The 21,871-nt window shown below is 32.2% G+C and overlaps 4 protein-coding genes across 5 annotated transcripts; 3 read left to right on the top strand and 1 right to left on the bottom strand.

Annotated features, from left to right (window-relative positions):
- Nucleotides 1-379: 379 nt before the first annotated feature.
- Nucleotides 380-3,409, bottom strand: LOC111310113 (omega-3 fatty acid desaturase, chloroplastic-like). Of its 2 annotated transcripts, XM_022909253.2 has the most exons (8): nucleotides 2,695-3,409; nucleotides 2,374-2,463; nucleotides 2,185-2,251; nucleotides 1,984-2,076; nucleotides 1,696-1,881; nucleotides 1,509-1,589; nucleotides 1,252-1,389; nucleotides 380-1,150 (listed from the first exon to the last, which is right to left on the bottom strand). In XM_022909253.2, the coding sequence occupies exons 1-8, from the start codon at nucleotides 3,219-3,221 to the stop codon at nucleotides 965-967; spliced, it is 1,368 nt and encodes a 455-aa protein (XP_022764988.1). In that variant the 5' UTR covers nucleotides 3,222-3,409; the 3' UTR covers nucleotides 380-964. The 2 variants fall into 2 exon arrangements, with proteins under 2 accessions (XP_022764988.1, XP_022764989.1); XM_022909254.2 differs by lacking the exon at nucleotides 1,509-1,589 and having other exon boundaries at nucleotides 833-1,150; nucleotides 2,695-3,338.
- Nucleotides 3,410-9,682: 6,273 nt separating this feature from the next.
- On the top strand, nucleotides 9,683-11,600 carry LOC111309736 (2-oxoglutarate (2OG) and Fe(II)-dependent oxygenase superfamily protein). Its single transcript, XM_022908740.2, has 2 exons — nucleotides 9,683-10,570; nucleotides 11,093-11,600. The coding sequence occupies exons 1-2, from the start codon at nucleotides 9,767-9,769 to the stop codon at nucleotides 11,402-11,404; spliced, it is 1,116 nt and encodes a 371-aa protein (XP_022764475.2). The 5' UTR covers nucleotides 9,683-9,766; the 3' UTR covers nucleotides 11,405-11,600.
- Nucleotides 11,601-14,387: 2,787 nt separating this feature from the next.
- LOC111310109 (xylan O-acetyltransferase 1-like) lies at nucleotides 14,388-17,826 on the top strand. Its single transcript, XM_022909248.2, has 5 exons — nucleotides 14,388-15,112; nucleotides 15,223-15,394; nucleotides 15,779-15,978; nucleotides 16,085-16,243; nucleotides 17,038-17,826. The coding sequence occupies exons 1-5, from the start codon at nucleotides 14,511-14,513 to the stop codon at nucleotides 17,384-17,386; spliced, it is 1,482 nt and encodes a 493-aa protein (XP_022764983.2). The 5' UTR covers nucleotides 14,388-14,510; the 3' UTR covers nucleotides 17,387-17,826.
- A 1,462-nt stretch (nucleotides 17,827-19,288) lies between these two features.
- Nucleotides 19,289-21,821, top strand: LOC111310111 (xylan O-acetyltransferase 1-like). The gene is made up of 6 exons (XM_089748238.1): nucleotides 19,289-19,624; nucleotides 19,702-20,074; nucleotides 20,178-20,349; nucleotides 20,794-20,993; nucleotides 21,105-21,263; nucleotides 21,381-21,821. The coding sequence occupies exons 2-6, from the start codon at nucleotides 19,704-19,706 to the stop codon at nucleotides 21,727-21,729; spliced, it is 1,251 nt and encodes a 416-aa protein (XP_089604364.1). The 5' UTR covers nucleotides 19,289-19,624; nucleotides 19,702-19,703; the 3' UTR covers nucleotides 21,730-21,821.
- The last annotated feature ends 50 nt before the right edge of the window (nucleotides 21,822-21,871 follow it).

Genomic DNA, 21,871 nt, shown 5'->3' with positions numbered 1-21,871 from the left:
CAAGAGTGTCTGTATTAACTGGTCAGCAGGCACAAATGGAGGAAAATTGCAGGCCTTAAGAATCAGGTCATACCCAAAGAACAAAATCAGATGCAACATTGCACAATTGAACCAAGTCTTCTCCACTGATGAGGAGCATGAACAGAATCACCCTTTGGTCAAAATCTGTGGTGTTACATTAGCTAGAGATGCTGCTAAGGCAGCAGAAGCTGGTGCCAATTTTATTGGGATGGTCCCTTGGCCCAAGTCCAAACAGTCCGTTTCACTTTCAGTTGCAAAGGAAATTTCAAGAGTCGCAAGGGAATTTGGTAACTAGCCTGTTGGTCAATCTTTTAGGTGAAATTGTAATAGCTTTAAGACATCTTGTAACACACCACCCTGAAAGAGTAGGATTGTTTTCTTGCATATTCAATGATGTAAAATGAAATAAAAAAAAGTTAAACATGATGAATCGCAAATGCAAAATGGTGCTTTATTTGCAATGTTTACACCTCTCGTTGATGATCATCTGCCGCCATAGAACATGCACATGGTTATTGTGTGGTTGAAGCTATGAAAGCAACATGCTTGTGACCATATATTGTTGCACTTGTCTTGGTCATGTAGGACCATAATTCAACTGCATTTCACTTGTGTGGCTTTTTATAGAATCTCGAAAGAGACTAATATCTATTGTCTTCTCTACTTCGTTCACACCATTTGTATTGCTCATAGAGCACCCAAGGGAGCGAGTCCCAACTGAAATTGCAGATTTCTTTTGAATTAACATTTCATAGGCAAGAGCTTGTGAATGAAAAGCATCATAGGCTCTTGTCAGTTGGGAGAGAAGGAATAAAATCAAGTGGCAGAATGACTATCAAATGCTATATTACATATTCGAATCACGGTTGGAACTCAGTAATTAAATACTTGGCGGAGAGAATATGTAGGATTTTACTTGTTAAGCTTGAAACACTTCAGGACTTCAATCTGATTTGCTGGTTCCAAATAATTGAGAGTCTGTTTGATAATACACAATATCACCAGTGTCACTCACATAGTGATCCTTTTTCATGCTTCTTATGAGGATCCCAAATAAATGAAATGGAACAGGCCCGGATTTCCTAGGTTCCCTGTAGTGTTTCCCGAGTACTGGCCTTGCTGCCTCAGTCTGTAATTCAAGTTTATGAAACATTCTTAGCAGATAAGAAAGGTATGGGAAACTAAATTTTTTATCAGAAAATTGATGCAGGAAAGAGGAATGATACTCACGGCTTCAATCAAGTGATAATGTGGGATTTGGGGGAAGAGATGATGTATAACATGGGTTCCAATATCATGGTGGATGTTGTTGATCCATCCGTAGTCGCGATCAAGTGTTGTAAGCCCTCCTCTCAAATAACTCCATTCCTGTTTCATATACAGTGTAGTTCAATTGCCAAAGCATAAATTTTGCTGTCTAAAATTTACTTCATGATGCAGATGGAACGACCATTGAAGCAATAGTCTAGCAGAAACATTTTTTGTACCTTTCCACGGTACCATGGAAGTTTCTCCTCATGGCCATGGTGATGTAGGTAAGTCACTAAGTCCAACCACATGACAAAGATCTACATTTTATGTGTGAATTCAGTAAATAAATTAGGACCAGAAAAGAAAGACTTGAAGAAACTCTCTGCAACTGGAGAGAAATGTATAGGAAGGAATTGAACATACCCAATAAGGAATGCCATAGAGTTTAAGCAATTGGATTGGTCCCATTGCAAAAGATAAATATGCAAGCAGCCCTACCATGGCTGTCCAACAAGCAGTGGAGGTAATTACATCTTTTCTTTCATTTGGAACAAACAAATCACTGTCTGGATGGAAATGAGAACCCTTTTTTCCAGGACTTCGACCCCACTGTGATTGAAATACATATTTCAAAACAAATTAATGTAAATACAAATCACAGGTTCATGAATGAATTCAATCAGTTAAGCATTTGTTATTTGTATGGCTTACCAGATAGATAGGATAAGCAAGCATAGGGAAAGGCAAGGTAAACCTAAGTAATCTGGTTGCATTATCTAAACTCTTGTAAATTTTCTCAGACAACTGCAAAAGGAAATGGTGTATATATAAGTAATTGCAATCAATGAAAGGAAAAATACTACTAAATCACTCTCCTGAAGCAAGAATTAATCGAGAATTAGCAGCCTTTACCGGATGCCATGATTCATCGTTTTCAACATGTCCATGATTCTGATGATGAGTTCTATGGCTAATTCTCCTGCATATATCATCAAAATTGTTACTTAGAAATTGGCAATTGGAATTGTATACGGCACAAAATGAGTTAAAATAATGGGAATAGACTCAGTTTGGACTAAATGGGATTGTTAAGGAACTTACCATCCATGGTACGGAACAAGAATTGAAGAATGAAGAAGATGACCCACCACGCTGTTCAACACTGGATTGTTTGAGAAACTACCATGACCACTGCAAAAACAAAACCAAACATTAAAAAACATATATGTGAATGTGTGAATTCAATATAAAATCTCATGAAAAGCTTTTAAAAAAAGGAAAACAGTAAGAAATTCTGACACAGATTAAACCAGAGTGAGACAACCAGAAATGACATCTAAAGCAACAAATTACGAGTTGCCTTAAGACAAACTGCAACTGAATTCAGAAAAAAAAAAAAAAAAAAAAGAGAAACGGACTTACCAGTCATGACCAAGAACAAAAAGAGCCCAAAACATTGTTCCCTGAGCAATCCAATAAAGAGGCCAAACAAGCCAATTGTTGAAGTAAGTAGCAACAGCAGCCAATCCAAAAACCACAACAACATCTCTTACAACATAACTCATAGATCTCACTGGATCCTTAACCCAACAATGTTTTGGTATAGCAGCTCTAATATCAGCCAACTTGAAAGGAGGTGGTGCAGCAGGGTCAAACTCACCACCATCTTCCATCCCATTAACCCCATTAATCGTCTCTTTATCCTTGTCATCTTCGCTAGTAATTACCACCTTCAATGGAGCACTCACATTCAACAGCCCCCAGTTTCTGTCTCTAGACAAAGTTGAGACCTTGAATGAAGAACCAAAACTGTTAGCTTTAGAACCTGGTAAATTTCTAATCTTGAAAACATTATTGTTATTTGTAGCTGATGTGCATCTGGGTTTAGGAAAGATTCTATTTCCAGGGAGGGGTCTTATAAGAGAATCTGTTAAAACCCAACTGGCCATTGAATCCCCCAGAGCCTGATGCAAGCACTTGCACGCGTTTCAGCCTTTCAGGACTTAAGCTCCTGGGTTTTTTTTTTTTTACAAGGTTTAGAAAAGATAAGAGATATGAAAGGAGATAATATAAGGGGTTCAGCAGGGCTTCTCTCCACTTCCAACTTGTGCTGCTGGTTTCATTTCTTATTTGTTGTGGGTTGTTTTCTCTTGGTCCTACCATTAAAAGTCAAATTCGGCTTTCCTCGTTTTGGAATTGAAAAGTCACCACATATGACTACGAAATTACATATCTGGGCATTTTTCATCGTTTCTTCTGTCATATGATTCACGCAATTTTCAGGAGAAAGACATTAGTTAATGCTTGATTATTCAATAAATTCTAAAATGACTTATTCCTAAATTTTTTGCTTTTTTTAATAATAAAATTTTCTCAACTTCTTTTTCAATTAATAATTAAAACTTATTTTTTATATATTATAAATGAAGGTTTTAAACGATAAAAAATAAATTTTCATGATATGAAAAAAAAAAATTATTAATTGAACTTCATATTTTTGCATGTGCCCTTCTTATATAATTAAACTATGAAAAAAGCTATAACCATTAACATAATATATAGTACTTAGTGCTTTTCTTTTCTTTATATATATATATATATATTTGGTTTTTACCCACGACTAAATTTAAATTTAAAAATTTTAATTCTAAACTCGATTTTAATATTATTAAATTAATGATTTTTTTATTTTAAATATTATATTTAATTATTTAAAACATAAAAACTAGTCTCACACGAAAAATGAAATTGTCAACTGACATTCACCCCTCTAAATACGAAAAGAAAATTTGATACGAGAAACAATCAGTCAAATTATCTTTTGTCAATTGACATGTCACATGATTCACAGTTTATCTTTGTTTAAAAGTAGTGAAATTAATGAAAAATTTCCTAACATGTGATTCATTATAATTTAACAAAAATTTAATCGTTTAGTCAATTTTGTTTCTCCTCTTAACTCATGACATGTGGAGAATAATTTAATGAATAATCACACATTAGGTTTAGGAAGAAAATTTTCAACTTCAAGTAGCCTCTTTCAAACTAATAACCCAAAAAAAAAAAAAAAAATCACAATTAGTATGTTTATATTCTATTGGTGCTATAAAGCTACATGAGTATTTGGTTCAATTCAAGTTAGATTTTCGATATGAATTTTGAATTTGAAATTTGTTTTGATTTGATTAAAATTTTTGTTTTTATTAAAATTTGTTTTTATTTAATTTTAATTTTGAAATATATTTAAAAATAATAAAATTTTAATTTTGAACCAGACTTTTAAATGGATGACCGACCTATAGATAGAGATTGAGTGATAGGAGATGGACCTCCCACTGAATAGTACGTCCATAATGGGGATGGGAACATCTCTATCAAAAGGAAAATTTTCATGTTTCATTTTTCCATTGTAATGGTAAAATTTCAGTGTCCGATTAGACCAGACAAAACAAAATTCCATTAAGCTCCCCACCGTCCATAAAATCCACATTTTTCTTGTGTTTTGTTTGACCAATCCAAAGTTAGCCATGCCAGTTTAACTTGGTTGTCCTTCCAAGAAATTATTGTTCCCAATTGTGTATCAAATTGAAGAAGGAAAAATGGAAATGATTTCTGAGTTATTTCCAATTAGATTATTGGTGATTGGTGAAGAAAGAAAAACGTTGAAGTAGTGCTAACCTAAAGTTTTTCCTTCCGCTGTACAAGCCTGTCCCTTGTGCAAGCAGCTGCAGTAGCAGCATCATCCTGGAAACATTTTTTGTGTTAGAAATATGATTGGTTGATGCTATGCATTTACCTGGTTAAATTTACCCCAGGGCCTGATTTCGTTAGCTGTTCTGAGCCTTGGTTTTGCATCAGTAAGGTCCTTATGGTTGACATATTTCAGACTTCCTATTCCAGAAGACCATTCAGGGCTCAAGATCTGTAAAAGACAGAAATTATTCATGGAAAAACTTTTGAGATTAAAGCTTTAATACTTGCAGTCAGAAGAATGATGGTTTAGGTTTTGATTTGCAGGACTACTGATTCACATCGCTCTTGGTGAAAAAAGAATAACACTGAAACATCTGTAAAAGCCACGAGAGGGTCCAATTTGGTACATAAGGGCTAAAGTTTAAACTCTACCACTGAGACAAAGAATCAAGTTCTCTGTTGAAAAACAATGTGCCACAGTTCACCTATAAAGATTAGGATGAGATAGCTGGCGAACTGATGTATTTCATCCTTGAGTTTTAATCTATGTCAGGATTGAATTGATGGAAATAACTGATATAGATAAGCATGCTATCCCTATCCCTATCTACATAACCAACTGAAGAATTGACCCCTCATTGGATGCCCAACAAAGAGAGCTTATCTCTTTCTCCACTTCGTCACTCCCTGATTTACAGTCAGAAGATGCAGTTCTGCCTCGTAATTGGAGATCCTTAGAATTGCCTCTAACTATAACAATTCTATCTTCAGAAACATCCCAGATGACAGGCAACCCATTCTCGAAAGCAACCAATACTCTACTTAAGAATGCAATTTTTAAAGCAAACAAACAATGAAAAATGAACCAGAAAGTATATTATGCACATTAACCACCAGAATTTGTCCTGCTTTTACAGAAGACTACAACCTTAAACTTCTAAGAGGTAAGGCACCTATGCAGGCACATGACAACCCTGCTTCTCCCCACACACCATATACATACATGCACAGAGATGGTATGGAGAGATTAGCAACTGACTGACATACACAAAGATTAGCATAGAGGTTGCTCAATTAATATAACAGATTGGCAGCATACATAACAATTAATGCAACAATTTGCTATTTCAGCTCAGTCAGCATGAAAAGAGGATTTTTGGCCTTATTAAATTGGTTTCTTGAATTGCAAAACCAGCATTCTTATCTGTTTCCCTGAAAACAACGGATTGGGGGTACATGATGTGTATTATATAAGGGTGTAAATGATACGTTAGTATTTGTAAGTTATTTGAGTTTGATTAAAAAAAAATTCGAATTCAATTCGATTATTGCTGAGTCGAGCTCGAACTCGAGTAGTTCGACTTATCGATCGAATCGAATTCGAGTATTCTTATATCTGATTCGAGTAGCTCGAGAGCCTAATCAAACTTTTATATTTAAATATATTTTTATTATTTTAATTAATAAAATATTTCGAGTCCGAGTTCGAGTTCGAATTCTAGCATGAATAATCGAACTCTTGTCGAATATACGAATCGAGTTTATTTTTACATATTAATTGAACTTAATCGAGCGAGCTCGAATAACTCGATTTTAATCACGAATCGAATTCAAACTTAAAAAATAAAATTTAATCGAACTCGAATCGAATATCGAACCTCGAGTTATGAATTAAGCTCGAACTCAAATTTTTCATTATTCGATTCGATTTGACTTGTTTACACTCCTAGTGCCATCTTAAGAAGGATACAAAATCCTTTATACACGTAGCTGTTGCAATGAATTGACTTTGAAAGCAGTTATATTGGATTCCCACTGTATACTGGATGCTATTTGCCCTTGTGCCAAACGCTAAACCTATTATTTATTAAGTCAGTATACAGATAATGCATAGAGACAGAAGATTTCAATAATAAAAAAAGAAAGGAAGAAAAAGAAAAGACAAAAAGCAAAATGAAAAAAAAAAAAGATAAATGCTGAATTGATATGCGATATTAGCAATAATGAACTTTTTTTTATAAAATTTATATTATAAACTTTTTTAAAAATTAAAACTTTATAAAAAAGAAAGAGTTGAAAAAAATAAAATCCGGACATTACATAGATACTTTTGTGCATATCTCTTTGTAATTTTTTACAAAGCTATCTAATTTAAAGGAAAAAGAAAAGAAGAAAAGTATGAAAAAAAATATTTTTAATCGATAATATCAAATGAATCCTACAAAAGATTTTTAAAAATATTTATTAAATATAAAAAAATGAAAAGAAAAAATAAGAAAAATGAAAAGAAAATGAGAAAAACAAAGGCCTTGACACATAATATCAAATGGACCCTACAAAAGAAAAAATCTAAAGATAAAAAATATTAAATATAAAAAGAAAAAAAAGCTTAGCACGTAACACTCAAGGGCTCCAGACACCAAAAAAAAATAATTAAATATAAAAATATTTGTTAAATATAAAAAATTAAAAGCAAATAAAAAATCAAAATTTAACATGTGTAAAATGAAATAAGCAAAATTTATATATAGGATTAGAGTGAAATAGAGGGAAATAACCTTTTTCAAACATGACATGATCTAACAATTTGTCTTTGCTTGCATTTGTCTTAATTTTTTCTACTACAAAAAAAGCATAGCACATTACGTTAATATATGGTTTAATAGAATATCGAGCAATTGATTTGAGAAGAGAGATTCATTTATATAAGTATAATTTTTTTTTTTTAAATCAAAATGATTAAATGTATGTATTTTAAATTTAATTTTATTCAAAAATTAAAAAAAAAAATGTAACACTTACATTAATCTAAGTGGATCTTATTTTCTATTTGATTATTATCACAACTTGTATTCAAATTGATCTTGATACGAAAGTAAGGGATTTTTTTTTTTAATATAATTTAAAACCGTATTCTCTTAAATCATTTTAAGGAATTCAAAATTTTATTTTTAAAATAACTTATACAAAAATTGAACTTTAATTTAAAAAAAAAAAAAAAAACTCCTAACCTTATCAACTGAATTAATTTTTATTGGGGTGGGCCAATCCTCTAAGATAATCGTATATTCAAACTCTATTTGTCAAAAATAAATATGATAATGATAAACTTGGCCTGTCAATAGGAAAGCTATTGCTTTTCTACAAGCGACATTAAACTATAAAGATGTCATTATCCATGACACTTTGTCTTTGCCTCATATCTCATATTCAAATGACAAAAGAAATAAATAAATTTCATGTCTTTGGCTTTTTTTGACGATTAACCTTAAAAAAAAAAAAAAAACCATTGATGCAGGTCTCCATTATTTTTATACAAAGTAATCTAAAATATAATATAATAATATAATATAAATGTGATATAAATATAAAATATGAAAGTAATATAATTTAAAAATAATAAAAATTATATTTAGATTTAACAAAATAAAAAAAATATTTTTTATTTTTATATCGATATAAATTATAATATGTATTTAAGATTTCGATAATATTTGTTAAGATCAAAATTGTTTTTTAAATTAATTTTAAAAAGATTTTATGATGGTATAACAATTTATACATGATAAATTTTAAATTAAGGGTCGAATCAAATGTGAGATGAGTATTTCTTAGAAAAATCAAAATTGGGTTGGAGGTGAATTTTAAGGTATTTTGTCTCAATTGCATCGATATATATATATATATATAATATTATTTATTTAATTTTATATTAATTTATATATATTAATAAAAATATTATTTAATATTTTAATTTAATATATTAATTTAATAAAAATATTACTTTTATATAATTAAGATGCTATTTATATTAAAAATTAATATTTTTATAAATATTACACTCAATTAAATTTATTAAATTAATTTCAAATCAAATGCAATCGAAAACAAGTTATTGAAATTGGGTATAAAAAATAATAACATGATATTTTGTTGGATCATATGGAATATTTTGAAAATGGGGTTGGAGTTAGGGTAAGAAAAAATCACCTTGACCAAACTCATTATTATACCTAAGAGATTTTGGAGTTAATTTAAGTATATAAAAGTATTTCAATAACATTTTCATATTTGAAGGTTAAAGAGGATAATATTTAACACTGATGATTATTTTTTATAACATATAATGTTTTAGAATAATAATTTTTTTTGTTTGTATTCGATTATTAACAAAATTTAACTTATTAGAGTTTAGGTAAACTTTATAGTTCCATAAAACATTTTTTTCAAAGACTAGAATTATTTTTTATAACGAATAATATTTTGAATTAGTAATTTTTTTTGTAATGCAATACCATGCAAGATTTAATTTTTATGTAATTCAATCATGATGACTAATAAACTATTCTTTAATGGATTAGTTTTATATCTCAACATTATTAAGATTAAATAATGTAAATATTTAAATTCTTTAAATTATATAAATTTGTATATTATTTATTTTTTTCATTGTTCAATTTTTAAACTCTCTCTCTCTCTCATATATATATATATATATATATTACATCTTTATTATACTATCAAAACGAAGTGCAGGCTATTACCTAATAATAGGCCATTTGATTTTTAATTATATTTCCAATTATTTAAGTAAAAATACCAAATAAAACACTTGATATGATGGACTCATTTGACCTAACTTCTGCTAACATTATCTTTAGCTAACTCATATTAAAATAATTAAATAAAAATTCAAACCTTCCATTGTAATTAGCACCACACTTGTGAAGCACCAACCACTCTATATGTATTTAAAAACACAATTATTGGTTTGGCTCAGACTTCTCTGTTTTTCCTTACAATGGCATCCTCAACTCACAAGCAACAGCAACACTTGCCAAACTTGTACGGCGCCATCGCAGCCCCACCTCCAACCCCTTCCGCGCAGCCCAACCACCACCTTGTCTCGTCATCCGACGCCGCTGATGCACTTTCCAAGCTCCTCCACCGTCTCCCTCCTACTCTCTCCCTCCCTACTCGCCGCTCTTCCCCATCCACCACCTCTCCTCCTAGCCTTTCTGTCTCTGACCCTAACCTTAATCATCTTCTCCTCTCCTCTGCTTCCAAACTCGGGTTCTTCCAACTCACTTCCCATGACATATCTTCCCAACTCGCTAACTCAGCTGAGACTGAATCACACTCTCTCTTTGAACTCACTAAGGACCAAAAAGAGTCATGTTTCCCTAAAAACTGGCCTTTAGGCTTTGACGCTGATGAGGAAGAAGACGAGGATGGGAAGGGTACTGAGTCATTTTGCTTGGATGCTGAGTGTTCAACTGAGTCAACAAACCTGTTATTGAGTTCTCTACGTGAGTTCACTCAGGGTTTGGAGAAACTGGGGTTGAAGATCATTGATGCGTTGGCAAATGCAGTAGGGTTTGAGAACCCGATTGGAGAGAATCCGACCCGGTTTTGTTCTTTGATGTGGATATCAGAAGGTTTGCATGGGGAAAATAAAAAACCATCGGGCGGGTTTTACCCGTATGTCATTGGGTTGCAATACCAACTCAGGTGCCAAAAATATTCTTTGTTGGCGGATTCGGGTTGGGTTTCGGTTTCACCCCAAGTGGACTCAATCATGGTCACTCTCGGTGACATTGCTCAAGTAAGATTTATTTCATATACTAATTAATTACTAGTGTTAATTATTAGTAATTAATATTTTTTTGGTTCATAATAATTAATGTTTATTAATTATTAATAAACATTAACTTCCTTATTGAGACATAAAATGAAAATTAAAATTCAAAATGTTCAATTTTTTTAATTTTAGCTTTAGTTTTATTTTCTTTGTTATTTTTTAGTACATCTAAACTATCTATTTTTTTTAACAATTTAGAACTTTATTTTTTTTTCTATATTATGAATTTATTTTTATTTATTTTTATATTAAGATCATAGAACATGAATTTTATTAAAAATAATAAAATTTTGATATAATTAAAATACATTAAAATCAATGTTGCTTCTTTAAAATTCCATGAAAATAAAAATTAGTACAAGAGAAGAAATTAATGATTGTTTTAATTATTTATTTTCATATATTTCATAAGCTAGCAAATCTAATTAAGTTTCTCCTAATAAATGTTAATATATATATATATATATTTATATATATATTGGATAGGTTTGGAGCAATGGGAAACTAAAGAAAGTGAGAGGAAGACCCATGGCATGTTTGGGCGACGGAAACAACTACCGTTGTGTATCAATGTCACTGTTAGTGACACTTCCAATTGACAGTAGGGTCACTCCTCTCCTCCCCATGGGCGTTGATGATGATATTGGAATTAGCGACGATGAGGAAAGTCAAGCTCGTGGCAATAAGGAGAAGAAAGAAGAGAGATTGTTTAATTCATTTTCATTTGAAGACTATGCATGGAGAGTTTATCATGAATGCTTCCTCTTCAAAGATCCACTTGATAGATATCGCATCTAAAGTTTCAATAATGGGATTTTTGTAGTACAATTTTTGTTTTGGTTCCTTTCTTTGTCTTTATCAATCATTTTGTGAGATTTAGTGATGGACAACAAGTTTCATGGCAAAATGATTTATCAAACTTTATTGTCATTGGAAACTCAAAGCATGCAATCATATTTAAGAAATAATATTTATCATTGAATGCTTCAAAGAATTCATAATCTATTAATCCAGGTGATTTATTCAATGATCGAATCGATTTCGATTCTCTCAAAAATTCTGTAAGCCATGATGAACAAAAAGGAATTCCCAAAGTATGGAATTAAAGAGGAAGGATATCAGAAGTTAAATTTATTTTTCAATCAAATCCCAAAGAGGAGAAGAAAAAAAAATTGTAAAAGACTTGGCTTGGAATCCTTAACCCATTCTAAAACAGCTTAGCTAAAACATTGGGCCTTGATAATACATCTAAGAGGCCTAAAAGCAGTCCAATTATCAATGCAATAGTATCCCATCTTTCCCATCTTTGGGCCCTTTCCTATCAAAATAACTTTGGGCATTTGATAAACCCATTAATTCTAAATCCAAAAAAGACAAAATCTATTGGTTTGGAGTTGGATTTTGTTTTGTTTTCTTTTAGAGTTATATCAATTTTTTTTTTATCAAATTGAAAATCTTGAATCAAAGGTAAGCCACCCTAGTTTTCATTCTGATTGAAAATTTTATTCTCATTTTTTATGAATTTATTAATACAAAAGAAAATTACAATTGTAGTCTACCGTATGTTAAATTTAATATAAAAGTAAAAAAGTTTGTATTTGATGCATTATCAGTGTATAAATTTTATACACTGTCAATAAATCATATGATACTATTTTATTAATAAATAAATATTAACCCTTAAAATAAATATACAAAAATTAAATTAAAAAAAAAATTTATTAATGAGGTGTTATTATTTGATTCATCTTATTAATGAGGTGGTATCATCCGATTTATTAATAGTGTATAGATTTTATATATTGACAGTACATCATCATATTAAATCTACACACGATAAAACTTTGAACCTAAAACTTCAAAATTTTAAAATATATTAATCTTATTAATATGGGAGAATAAACATAATCGGACATGTATCACATTTCAAGGTTAGCATGTCTCCAAGGCATGTTGAGCATTCAAACATTTTGGTCCTTGAAAAGGGCTAACATAACTAAGTAAACCATCTTCCATAAACAGATAACTTATCTAACTTGACAGAGATGCTTTGAAAACCTAAATGTAGGTAAAGAAAATTTAATCAGAGTGTAAAAATCAGTCTTTGTTTCTTTCTTTCTTTGCAAGGTAATGTACATTATACTTAGTATAGCCGCTTAGCTTGGCTTGGAATAAAAGTGATGGCTCACCCTTCAAACTACCACCAAAAGGGCAGAGAAGTGAGAAAGAACACAAACCCAAACATGTTTTTCTGATTTCTGATTTCTGATGCATTCAGAGCAGAAAAAAAGGTTCCTTAGGCTTTACTTTTCTCAAACATAAAGTTACTAATAATTTGGAATTTTGGGTTTTTATTTTTTTTAGAATTTGAAACCAATATCATCATGATTGTCAAGAGCCTTGATAATGCATCAACAGCCCATTGCTTACAGTTGTTGTGGACAAAGAAAGATATCACATGACTTATCATGAATATTTTATTAAGATTTTTGGTTTGGAAAAGTTAATAATTATGTATTAGAGGGGTTTATTAACATTGCACCAAATAAAAACATTGACATTTGAAAGGATGATTAGGTGAAGTTTTACAGACAAACACCATTTGAATGAGGAGGTTACTTATAGAATTTTTTATGTTTTTCTTTGTTTATATGATTGATTGAAAAGGGTGAATATGATTGCTAAAAATTAATTTCTATCACAAGACTATTAATTACATATTTTTTTATAAAATATAATCCAGTACTGATTAACGGTTCACTAAAAATAAAATCAATTTTCAATGTATTGAAATGAAAAATAAGAGGTCTGGTTCATTATTCCTTAATATTCAATAATAATTTGCATCCGAACATTCACCTCAATAATTAAAGTGTGATCGTTTAAGGAGCAATTTTGAATCCTTTTTCTTTATGTAAGAATAAAAAAAAGTTTTAGTTAATATAAAACAAGATTCTTATGGTAATAGTATCAAAATTATTTTGTTTGACTTGTGGCAAAGCATGCTGGCAATTCAGATTTGTTTATTATAGAACTCACCGTTGTTTTATGCAAGCTTTTCTCTGCCTCAGCTGCGCTGTGGTCCAAAGGATTGTTGGAACTGCCTACCATTCTGAGATTTTATTTTAGAGTAACCCCACAAAATAACAAACATGATTAGACATAAATTTAATTTGTAGCATGCAGTAGCAACATCTAGTCTCCGGGAATATAAATAGTAAAAGCTGAAATTCCTGAAGAGAAATTAAAATGTATCTGATATATCTTAATGTCATTGATCTAGTCTTCATCTTTCTGCAAGAAAATGATTGAGTGATTTTTTTTTTCCCTTCATTTTTATCCAAGAAACAATCATAAACCATCTGATTAGCATATATTATCCTTTCCAGGTTGTTGAACAAAGGGTTTTGAGTTTTAACTTCAAATATTTTCCACGGAAAATCTGATGAAATATGGTATAGCCAATAAGTTTCCATGTCTGATGAAGCTTCCATATCACAATCTAATAGACATGGGGTCTACCAGATTTACAACACTGCACCACACCCTCCAACTTCAAGTCCCAATCATAGGTAGATTAAGACCAACTTGGCAAAGCTTTGAAATCACTCCTCAGTTTTCTTTGGGAGTTTGTTTTGATAAAAAATAAAAAAAAAAGTGAAAAGAAAGTAGTTAGCAATGGAATTATAAAGAAAAATAAAACAGAAGAAGATAAGTCTCCCTCCACCAGAAATCCTAACCAGTTTCTTCAGGAAAAACCCTTCTCACCAAACCTGAATTAAACAAACATAATAAACCCAATTACATTATCTTTCTGTCCAAACATATGTAATTTGTTCATTTCTTTTCCTCTCTATATTTCCTTCCATTTCCCTTCTTTTCTGATCCAAGCAATACTTTTCTCATGCAGCCAGGTCGTCGAAAGACTCCCTTCAGTGAAACAGGAGTGATGAAGCACCGCAAAAACAATAATCTTTCCATATTTGTTGTAGTTTTCTCTGTATTTTTGTTCGGGGTTTTCATGTACAATGAGGATGTGAAGTCCATAGCTGAGTTTCCATTTTCAAGGCCTAAACCTAGTGAAATCCAAGAGGAGCAATCAAAACAAGGCAACCTAGTTCGAGAATCTATCAAGAATGAGAAAGAAAATGTGGTGTCATTGAACCCAAGAACTTCACCTGATCAGGAAACAACAAAGGAACCTGATCATGACTTGAAATCAGTGGTGGTGAAAGATGAAGATGATGAGCAGAAGGTAGAAGAGAAAGAAGAAGAACAAAAGGCTGAGCTACCAGCCATTGAAGAAGATGATGAGGATGTTGAATTGCCTCCTGAAGACTGTGATCTCTTCACTGGACAATGGGTTTTTGACAATGAAACACATCCTTTATACAAAGAAGATGAATGTGAGTTTCTTACAGCACAAGTAACTTGCATGAGGAATGGAAGAAAAGATTCTTTGTATCAGAACTGGAGATGGCAGCCTAGAGATTGTAATTTACCCAAGTAAGACCATTTTTTTAGTTCTTGAATTGGAATTACATATGCTTTTTCTTGTTTCTCTGTTAACTTTTGTACATGCTGATGATCCTGACCGGCTTTTTTTCTGTTACAAGGTACAAACCAAGGTTATTTCTTGAGAAACTGAGGAATAAAAGACTTATGTTTGTTGGAGATTCATTGAACAGAAATCAATGGGAATCCATGGTTTGTCTGGTTCAATCTGTTGCCCCTCCTGGAAGGAAGAGCTTGAAGAAGTCAGGTTCTCTCTCTGTGTTTAGAATTGAGGTAAATCCCCCACTTGCCAAGATTCGATGGGATGTTACTTTCTTCTGGCATTCATTCTAAACTTTCTGGCACAACTTTTTTAGTATAATTGAAGTAAATGCTTTTCTCTTTCATGATGATTAATAGTCATAATTGTATCACACGACTGCTTTATTTTAGTCACTATAAACTTTTGGTCTGAGCATGTGATAATACAAGTAGTGGCAGCAACAAGACAAGCTTCATTTTGGAACCTCCCCCCTTTTTTTCTGTTCCCTCATCCCCTAGAAAAGCAAAACAAAGGAATGAAAAATAAGTTTATGGACCTTTGCTTAAGAACTATCCCAAAGAATTCAAGAAATAAAACCCTTGCAGGATTTTGATTGTGAACATTTGTCTTTGCAGGATTACAATGCGACAGTGGAGTTTTATTGGGCCCCTTTTCTGGTGAAATCAAACTCAGATGACCCAGACATGCACAGCATCTTGAATCGTATAATCATGCCTGAATCAATCAAGAAACATGGCAAGAACTGGAAGGATGTGGACTATTTGATCTTCAACACATATATCTGGTGGATGAACACCTTCACTATGAAAGTCTTGTAAGTGATTAAACATTACATCAATGTTTGATTTAATTGTATCACTATATTTTGGAATTAATAATCTCATGTGGGGTGGATATTTTTTCTTGCATTGATGTAACAGACGAGGATCATTCGATAGAGGAGATACAGAATATGATGAGATCGATCGGCCAATAGCATATCAGAGAGTGTTGACCACATGGTCCAAGTGGGTTAATAAAAATGTGAATCCAAATCGAACCACTGTCTTCTTCAGCAGCACGTCTCCTCTTCATATCAAGTAATAAATCAATGGCCTACCTTTTAAGTTTCTATTCTATAATACTAATTGCTTTCCTCCTTAGTATTACCACATTAATTTTTTTTTTCTAGTTGTAATAGAAACACGAGTCAACAACACTTTTATACAATTTAAGAGTAGCTATAACTAACTTCACCAAAAAGATAACCTAACCTTTTAAGTTTTTTAACTCACTGTCTGTCTCTTTGTTGAAGATAACTAAAAAACAAACCCCAAGCATCTTGCAAATATTTTGTCTTGAGTAACAGCTGGAGCTCATTGCTATGCAGGGTGACAGATTCCACTTGTGCATGCCCTTTTAATTGTGATTAAGCAAATTAATCTATTAGCTTAATTAGGTGTTCATCTTCTTCTGATTGTCATTAACTCACGTAGTTGGAATAAAGCATCTTATTTAGGACAATGTCAGTGGTTGACAGTGGGCCCATGACCTTTCAACCAATAATGATTAGACCAGACTATTGTCCTAACCCTTTGGTTGGTAAATGAAACAACCATGTCCATGTGTTTCTTAATTATTATCAGTTTATGTTTGAACCAAAATTGTTCTTTTGAGAGTAACAAGGATCAGTTCCAGAGAGGTTCCATAGCTGTAGAAAGAATTTTGAATGAATCAAAATGTGAAAGAATGTGCTTTTAATATCATTGGAGGAAGAGATTAAATATCGACAAAACTTAGGACGATATGATGCATTATATAAAAGAAAACTTCTTTTGAGGCTTTTTTTCTTCATTGAAAGCTGTCATAATTTACAACCAACCAATGTGTGCAGGAGCTTGGATTGGTACAACCCAGACGGGATCAAATGTGCCCTGGAGACTACCCCAATTCTCAACCAATCAATGTACCTAAATGTGGGCACTGACCGTAGGCTATATGTCATTGCCAGCAACATTACTCAAAACATGATAGTTCCTGTCCATTTTGTTGACATTACAAGCCTTTCAGAATACAGAAAAGATGCACATACTTCAGTCTATACCATCCGCCAAGGCAAAATGCTAACCCCAGAACAGAAGGCTGACCCGGCCACATATGCTGATTGTATCCATTGGTGCCTTCCCGGGTTACCCGACACATGGAACGAGTTCCTTTACACACGTATAATCGCCCGCTCGTGACACGTAGATATAATTCATATTATCAATTTACTTTAATTTTTTTAATTTTTTTAATTTTTTTTGTTTTTTTGTTTTTTAATTTTTTTTTTTTGTTTTGGGTATGGCTCCATTACCTCAGTCATTGTTTTCCTTGTAAGCTTCCGTAATTTTCTCTTCAACGTTTGATCTGATGTAGCTTCATATAGGGTGGAAGAAGTATAGGGGATGGACCGTCAGAAAATTTTTGGTTTTACCTTGGCTGATGATTTAATGGGGACTGAGGTGGAAGCCAAGAATGCCAAATTTCATCACTTGACTGAGCAAGAGCTAGCCTAATTGCCAATGCACAAAATTGTATAATGCATATGTTGGAAACTTGCAAAGGGAAATAAAGGCTTATACAAACACAATTTCCTTTTCTTACACTATATATCAGTTCTTTGCTTTTGCTTCTTTAAATACTAGAGCTTCTTCAGCTAGTTTCTTATACCTTAATAGAGTCAATTCAATTCATAGAAATTGCTCCAAGAACCCGTAAAGCAAAAATTAGTCCCAGTGGCCAAAAAAAAATGTACCCAATCTTTTAAAATGGTAAGAAACTGCCCTATCAGCCATTATACTGACAAGAAAATATCAGCGAAGACAAGCCAGTTCCAATAGCTAAAACATGTCACAGGATTTTCTATGTTGTTTCTTATATATTACTTGCCTTTAAAAGAAAAGGCTTTACAGGGGCAAGCTCCATCAATGTGCCAAAAGAAAAGATAACGTTTCTGTTCCCCAGTTACAAGGAATCTTTTTGATAGCATGTCGGTCAGAAAAAGTTCCATAAGTTTCTAGAGGTATGACTCCAATGACTAGTCATATAATTTGACCATCAATAGCATTCTTGATAATCACGTTGAGATGTCCATTAATCTCCCTTAGCCTTACTTCAATTTTGGATCTGCCAATTACTTCGGATGATTAAGATACTATAATTGCACATTTTGTCGACAGATTACCTATATTAATCCATCTCCATGGCGAATTTACTCCATGGTTTAGATGATTCGGGAGTACAAATTCTATAATACTCATTTGTTTTCTATTGAATTACTGTTTTGTTTTTCTTTCCCGAAAGATGTATTGCCTAATTATCTTGTTATTTCCCCCATTGAATGAAGCTTCTCAAATCCTTGCAACATGTTTTTAATGGTATTTCAACTGTGAAGGAAAACTGGAAATAAAGCTGATACGCTTGCAGTTACATCAATGACTTGAAATGGTGTAACTTTTACCTCATCCAACATTGATTTTTAAGAGGGAAAATGTAATGAAAGCAGGCACGTGCTTCTGTTACAGCTGCATAGAAGAGTCGGGTCGGCTGCTTAATCTGTGGAATGGGAACCAAACTATAAAACCAAAAATAAAGAAAGACAGATAAATTTATAATATAAAACACTAGACATTAGATCTTGTTGGTAAGGCATGCTAAAACCATACCCATATTTTCGGGGAATGAAATAAATGAGTGGCTATTGACTAATATCTCTAGAGATAATAACGATTTTTTTAAAATTAAATTAAATTTTATTTTTTAAAATATTATATAATATTTTAAAATTTGATTTGAATCTAAATTTTAATTTAAATTTGATTTGAATCAAATTTAATTGAATTCATTTATCGATTTTTAATTTTTATATATTATTTTAATATAAAATTTTAATATATTTAAATAAATTTTAATATAAAATATTATTTTTATTTTAAAAAAATTTACAATATAAATAAAAAATTTTTAAAAAAATTCATTCGATTTAATTTTTTTTATTTTTTATTTTTTGATTTAAAATTTAATTTAAATTTAATATATATTTAACATTTAAATTTAATTCAAACTAAATAAAAAAATAATTCAGAATACTATAGTTTTAAATCAATTTTTAGATTTTTTATTTTTTTTTTCTCCTCCTTAGTTATGTCCATGCGAAAAGGGAAAGTGAAAAAGGGCTAAGTTAGAAAAATCATAGCGGTGCCAAGTGAAGCGTGAAGACCTTGCTTTTACAGCGTTAGTCAATTTTCTATAGGTTTTCCTAGATTTGGTTTGGGCAAGTATTAACTATTAATAAGAAATTATATAGTACAATAGAATCATTGAGATTATCGACATATCCTGAATCAGATATGAAGATTATGGTCAGAAACTGATCGAAAAGAAAAAGTGGGAAAGACAAATCTCACACTTTTGCTGGTAGTTGAAGTAAACTACTCCAGGTTAGTCATTTTCTCTTTCAATCTCTGATCTTTATCTTCCATCTGATTCTTAGTGTTAGCTGTTTCATTTCTTCAAGCTATGAAGCACAGCTGCAGCATCAGCCATAAAAGTACTAAAAGCTGTCAAGTACTTGTTCTGGTGTCCCTTATATTGATACTTCCATCCAAATGGTTTATCTGCAAAGGAGATTTTAGACATGTGGCAAGGTCCATTTTCTTGTCAAGGTTTAGACCTCTAGGAATCACGGAGGAAGATGAGGAAGTTAAGCTACCACCTAAGGACTGTGATCTCTTCACAGGGAACTGGGTTTTTGATAATATAACTCATCCTTTGTATAAAGAAAATGAATGTAAGTTTCTCTCAGAACAAGTTACTTGCATTAGAAATGGAAGACAGGATTCACTTTATCAGAATTGGAGATGGCAACCCAGGGATTGTTCTTTGCCCAAGTAAGTATATCAGTTAGTAACATTTTTGAACTGTTTCTCTTGAGGAAAAAAAAGGGGGTATAATTAATTCGTTACTGAGCTACTTGTTTTTGGATATGGTCAGATTCAAACCAAGGTTATTGCTTGAAAAGCTTCGTGGAAAGAGGCTAATGTTTGTGGGGGATTCATTAAACAGAAACCAGTGGGAATCCATGGTTTGTCTACTGCAATCTGTTATTTCTTCAGGAAAGAAGAGCCACAAAAAGTCAGGTTCTCTAGTTATCTTCAGCATTGAGGTATATTTCTTCCTTACTCCTATTCAGTTTCTGATCTTTTGAAAAGTTTAAAGGATGGTTTTTACTCAAAATCATTCATGCTTAACCAGTGAAATAATTAAAATCTGTTCAAGAATATTTGACAGGTCCTGTCCTGCCGACAACCTCTCTCATTGCTTCCATGTTGAAATGATGCACATGTTTGGGGTCATTTTCTTTCTTTTCGACCTAGGAGAAATTTGCAAAGAAAAAAAAATTTTAATGCAATTTCATGAAAAGATGTGCACATTAAAGAAATGGGTAATGCAAAATGACTTATGTGATTGGTTTCCAATAATAAATTGAAATTTTTATGCCAACCCACACTCCATTATTAATTTCTTCAACTAGTTTCTCAGTTGTCAATTAACACCCGCAAGTATTTTTGGCCATTGGATGTGACATTTTTGTTGAATGCTAGCATAGGAGTACAATACCACAGTAGAGTTCTTTTGGGCACCATTTCTGGTTGAATCTAATTCAGACAATCCATGGAGTCACAGTATAAAAGACCGTATAATCATGCCTGAATCAATCAAGAACCGTGGAGATGATTGGAAGGGTGTAGATTACTTGATTTTTAACACATATATTTGGTGGATGAACACTAGATACATGAAAGTCCTGTAAGTATTAAAAACCTTTCTTATTATTCTGCTATGAACTTATCTGCATAATCCAAAGCAGGAAAATTGTTCATGAGGTTAATACATTTCAATGTGATGTTGTTTGGAAAGACGAGGATCATTCGATGCAGATCCCATTGAGTATGATGAAATCGAACGGCCTATAGCTTATGGCAGAGTTCTGAAGACATGGGCTAAGTGGATTGAAGAAAATGTTGATTCCAAGTTAACTTCAGTCTATTTCATGAGCATGTCCCCTCTTCATATCAAGTTAAAATCTTTTACTTCTTTTACACAATCATTGTTTAGAATTGTGGCCAATTGATTCTGTCATTTACTTGTTCATCATATGAATGATATAACCAATGCCTCATGACCGTGGAACAGGAGTTTGGATTGGAACAACCCGGATGGAATAAAGTGTGCCAAGGAGACTCTTCCAGTGATGAGCATGCCCACCCCACCAAATGTTGGCACAGACCACAGGCTTTTCCTGATAGTAGCCAATGTGACTCAATCCATGAAAGTACCTGTCTACTTCCTCAACATTACCAACCTCTCCGAGTATAGAAAAGATGCACATACATCTGTTTATACCACCCGGCAAGGCCAATTGCTGACGCCGGAGCAGCAGGCCGATCCAGCTACATATGCAGACTGCATACATTGGTGCCTACCAGGGTTACCTGATACTTGGAATGAACTCCTTTATACACACATCATTTCACATTCTTGACGACCTACAATTTCTTCTTTTTTATTTTCTTTTGAAGATTGATGAACTACAAATTGGAATTGAATATGATTTATTAAAGAATTCTTGAGTCAGTTTGTGTAGCTGCATAGAAAAACCTCAAGAAAATCCTACTTTTTTCCCT

Source organism: Durio zibethinus, chromosome 19 (assembly GCF_047325235.1).
Source record: "Durio zibethinus cultivar Kanyao isolate XHJ-2024 chromosome 19, ASM4732523v1, whole genome shotgun sequence".
Classification (NCBI taxonomy): Eukaryota; Viridiplantae; Streptophyta; class Magnoliopsida; order Malvales; family Malvaceae; genus Durio; species Durio zibethinus.
The sequence above is the reverse complement of the archived record's forward strand: the minus strand, read 5'-3'. Positions and strand labels throughout refer to the sequence as shown.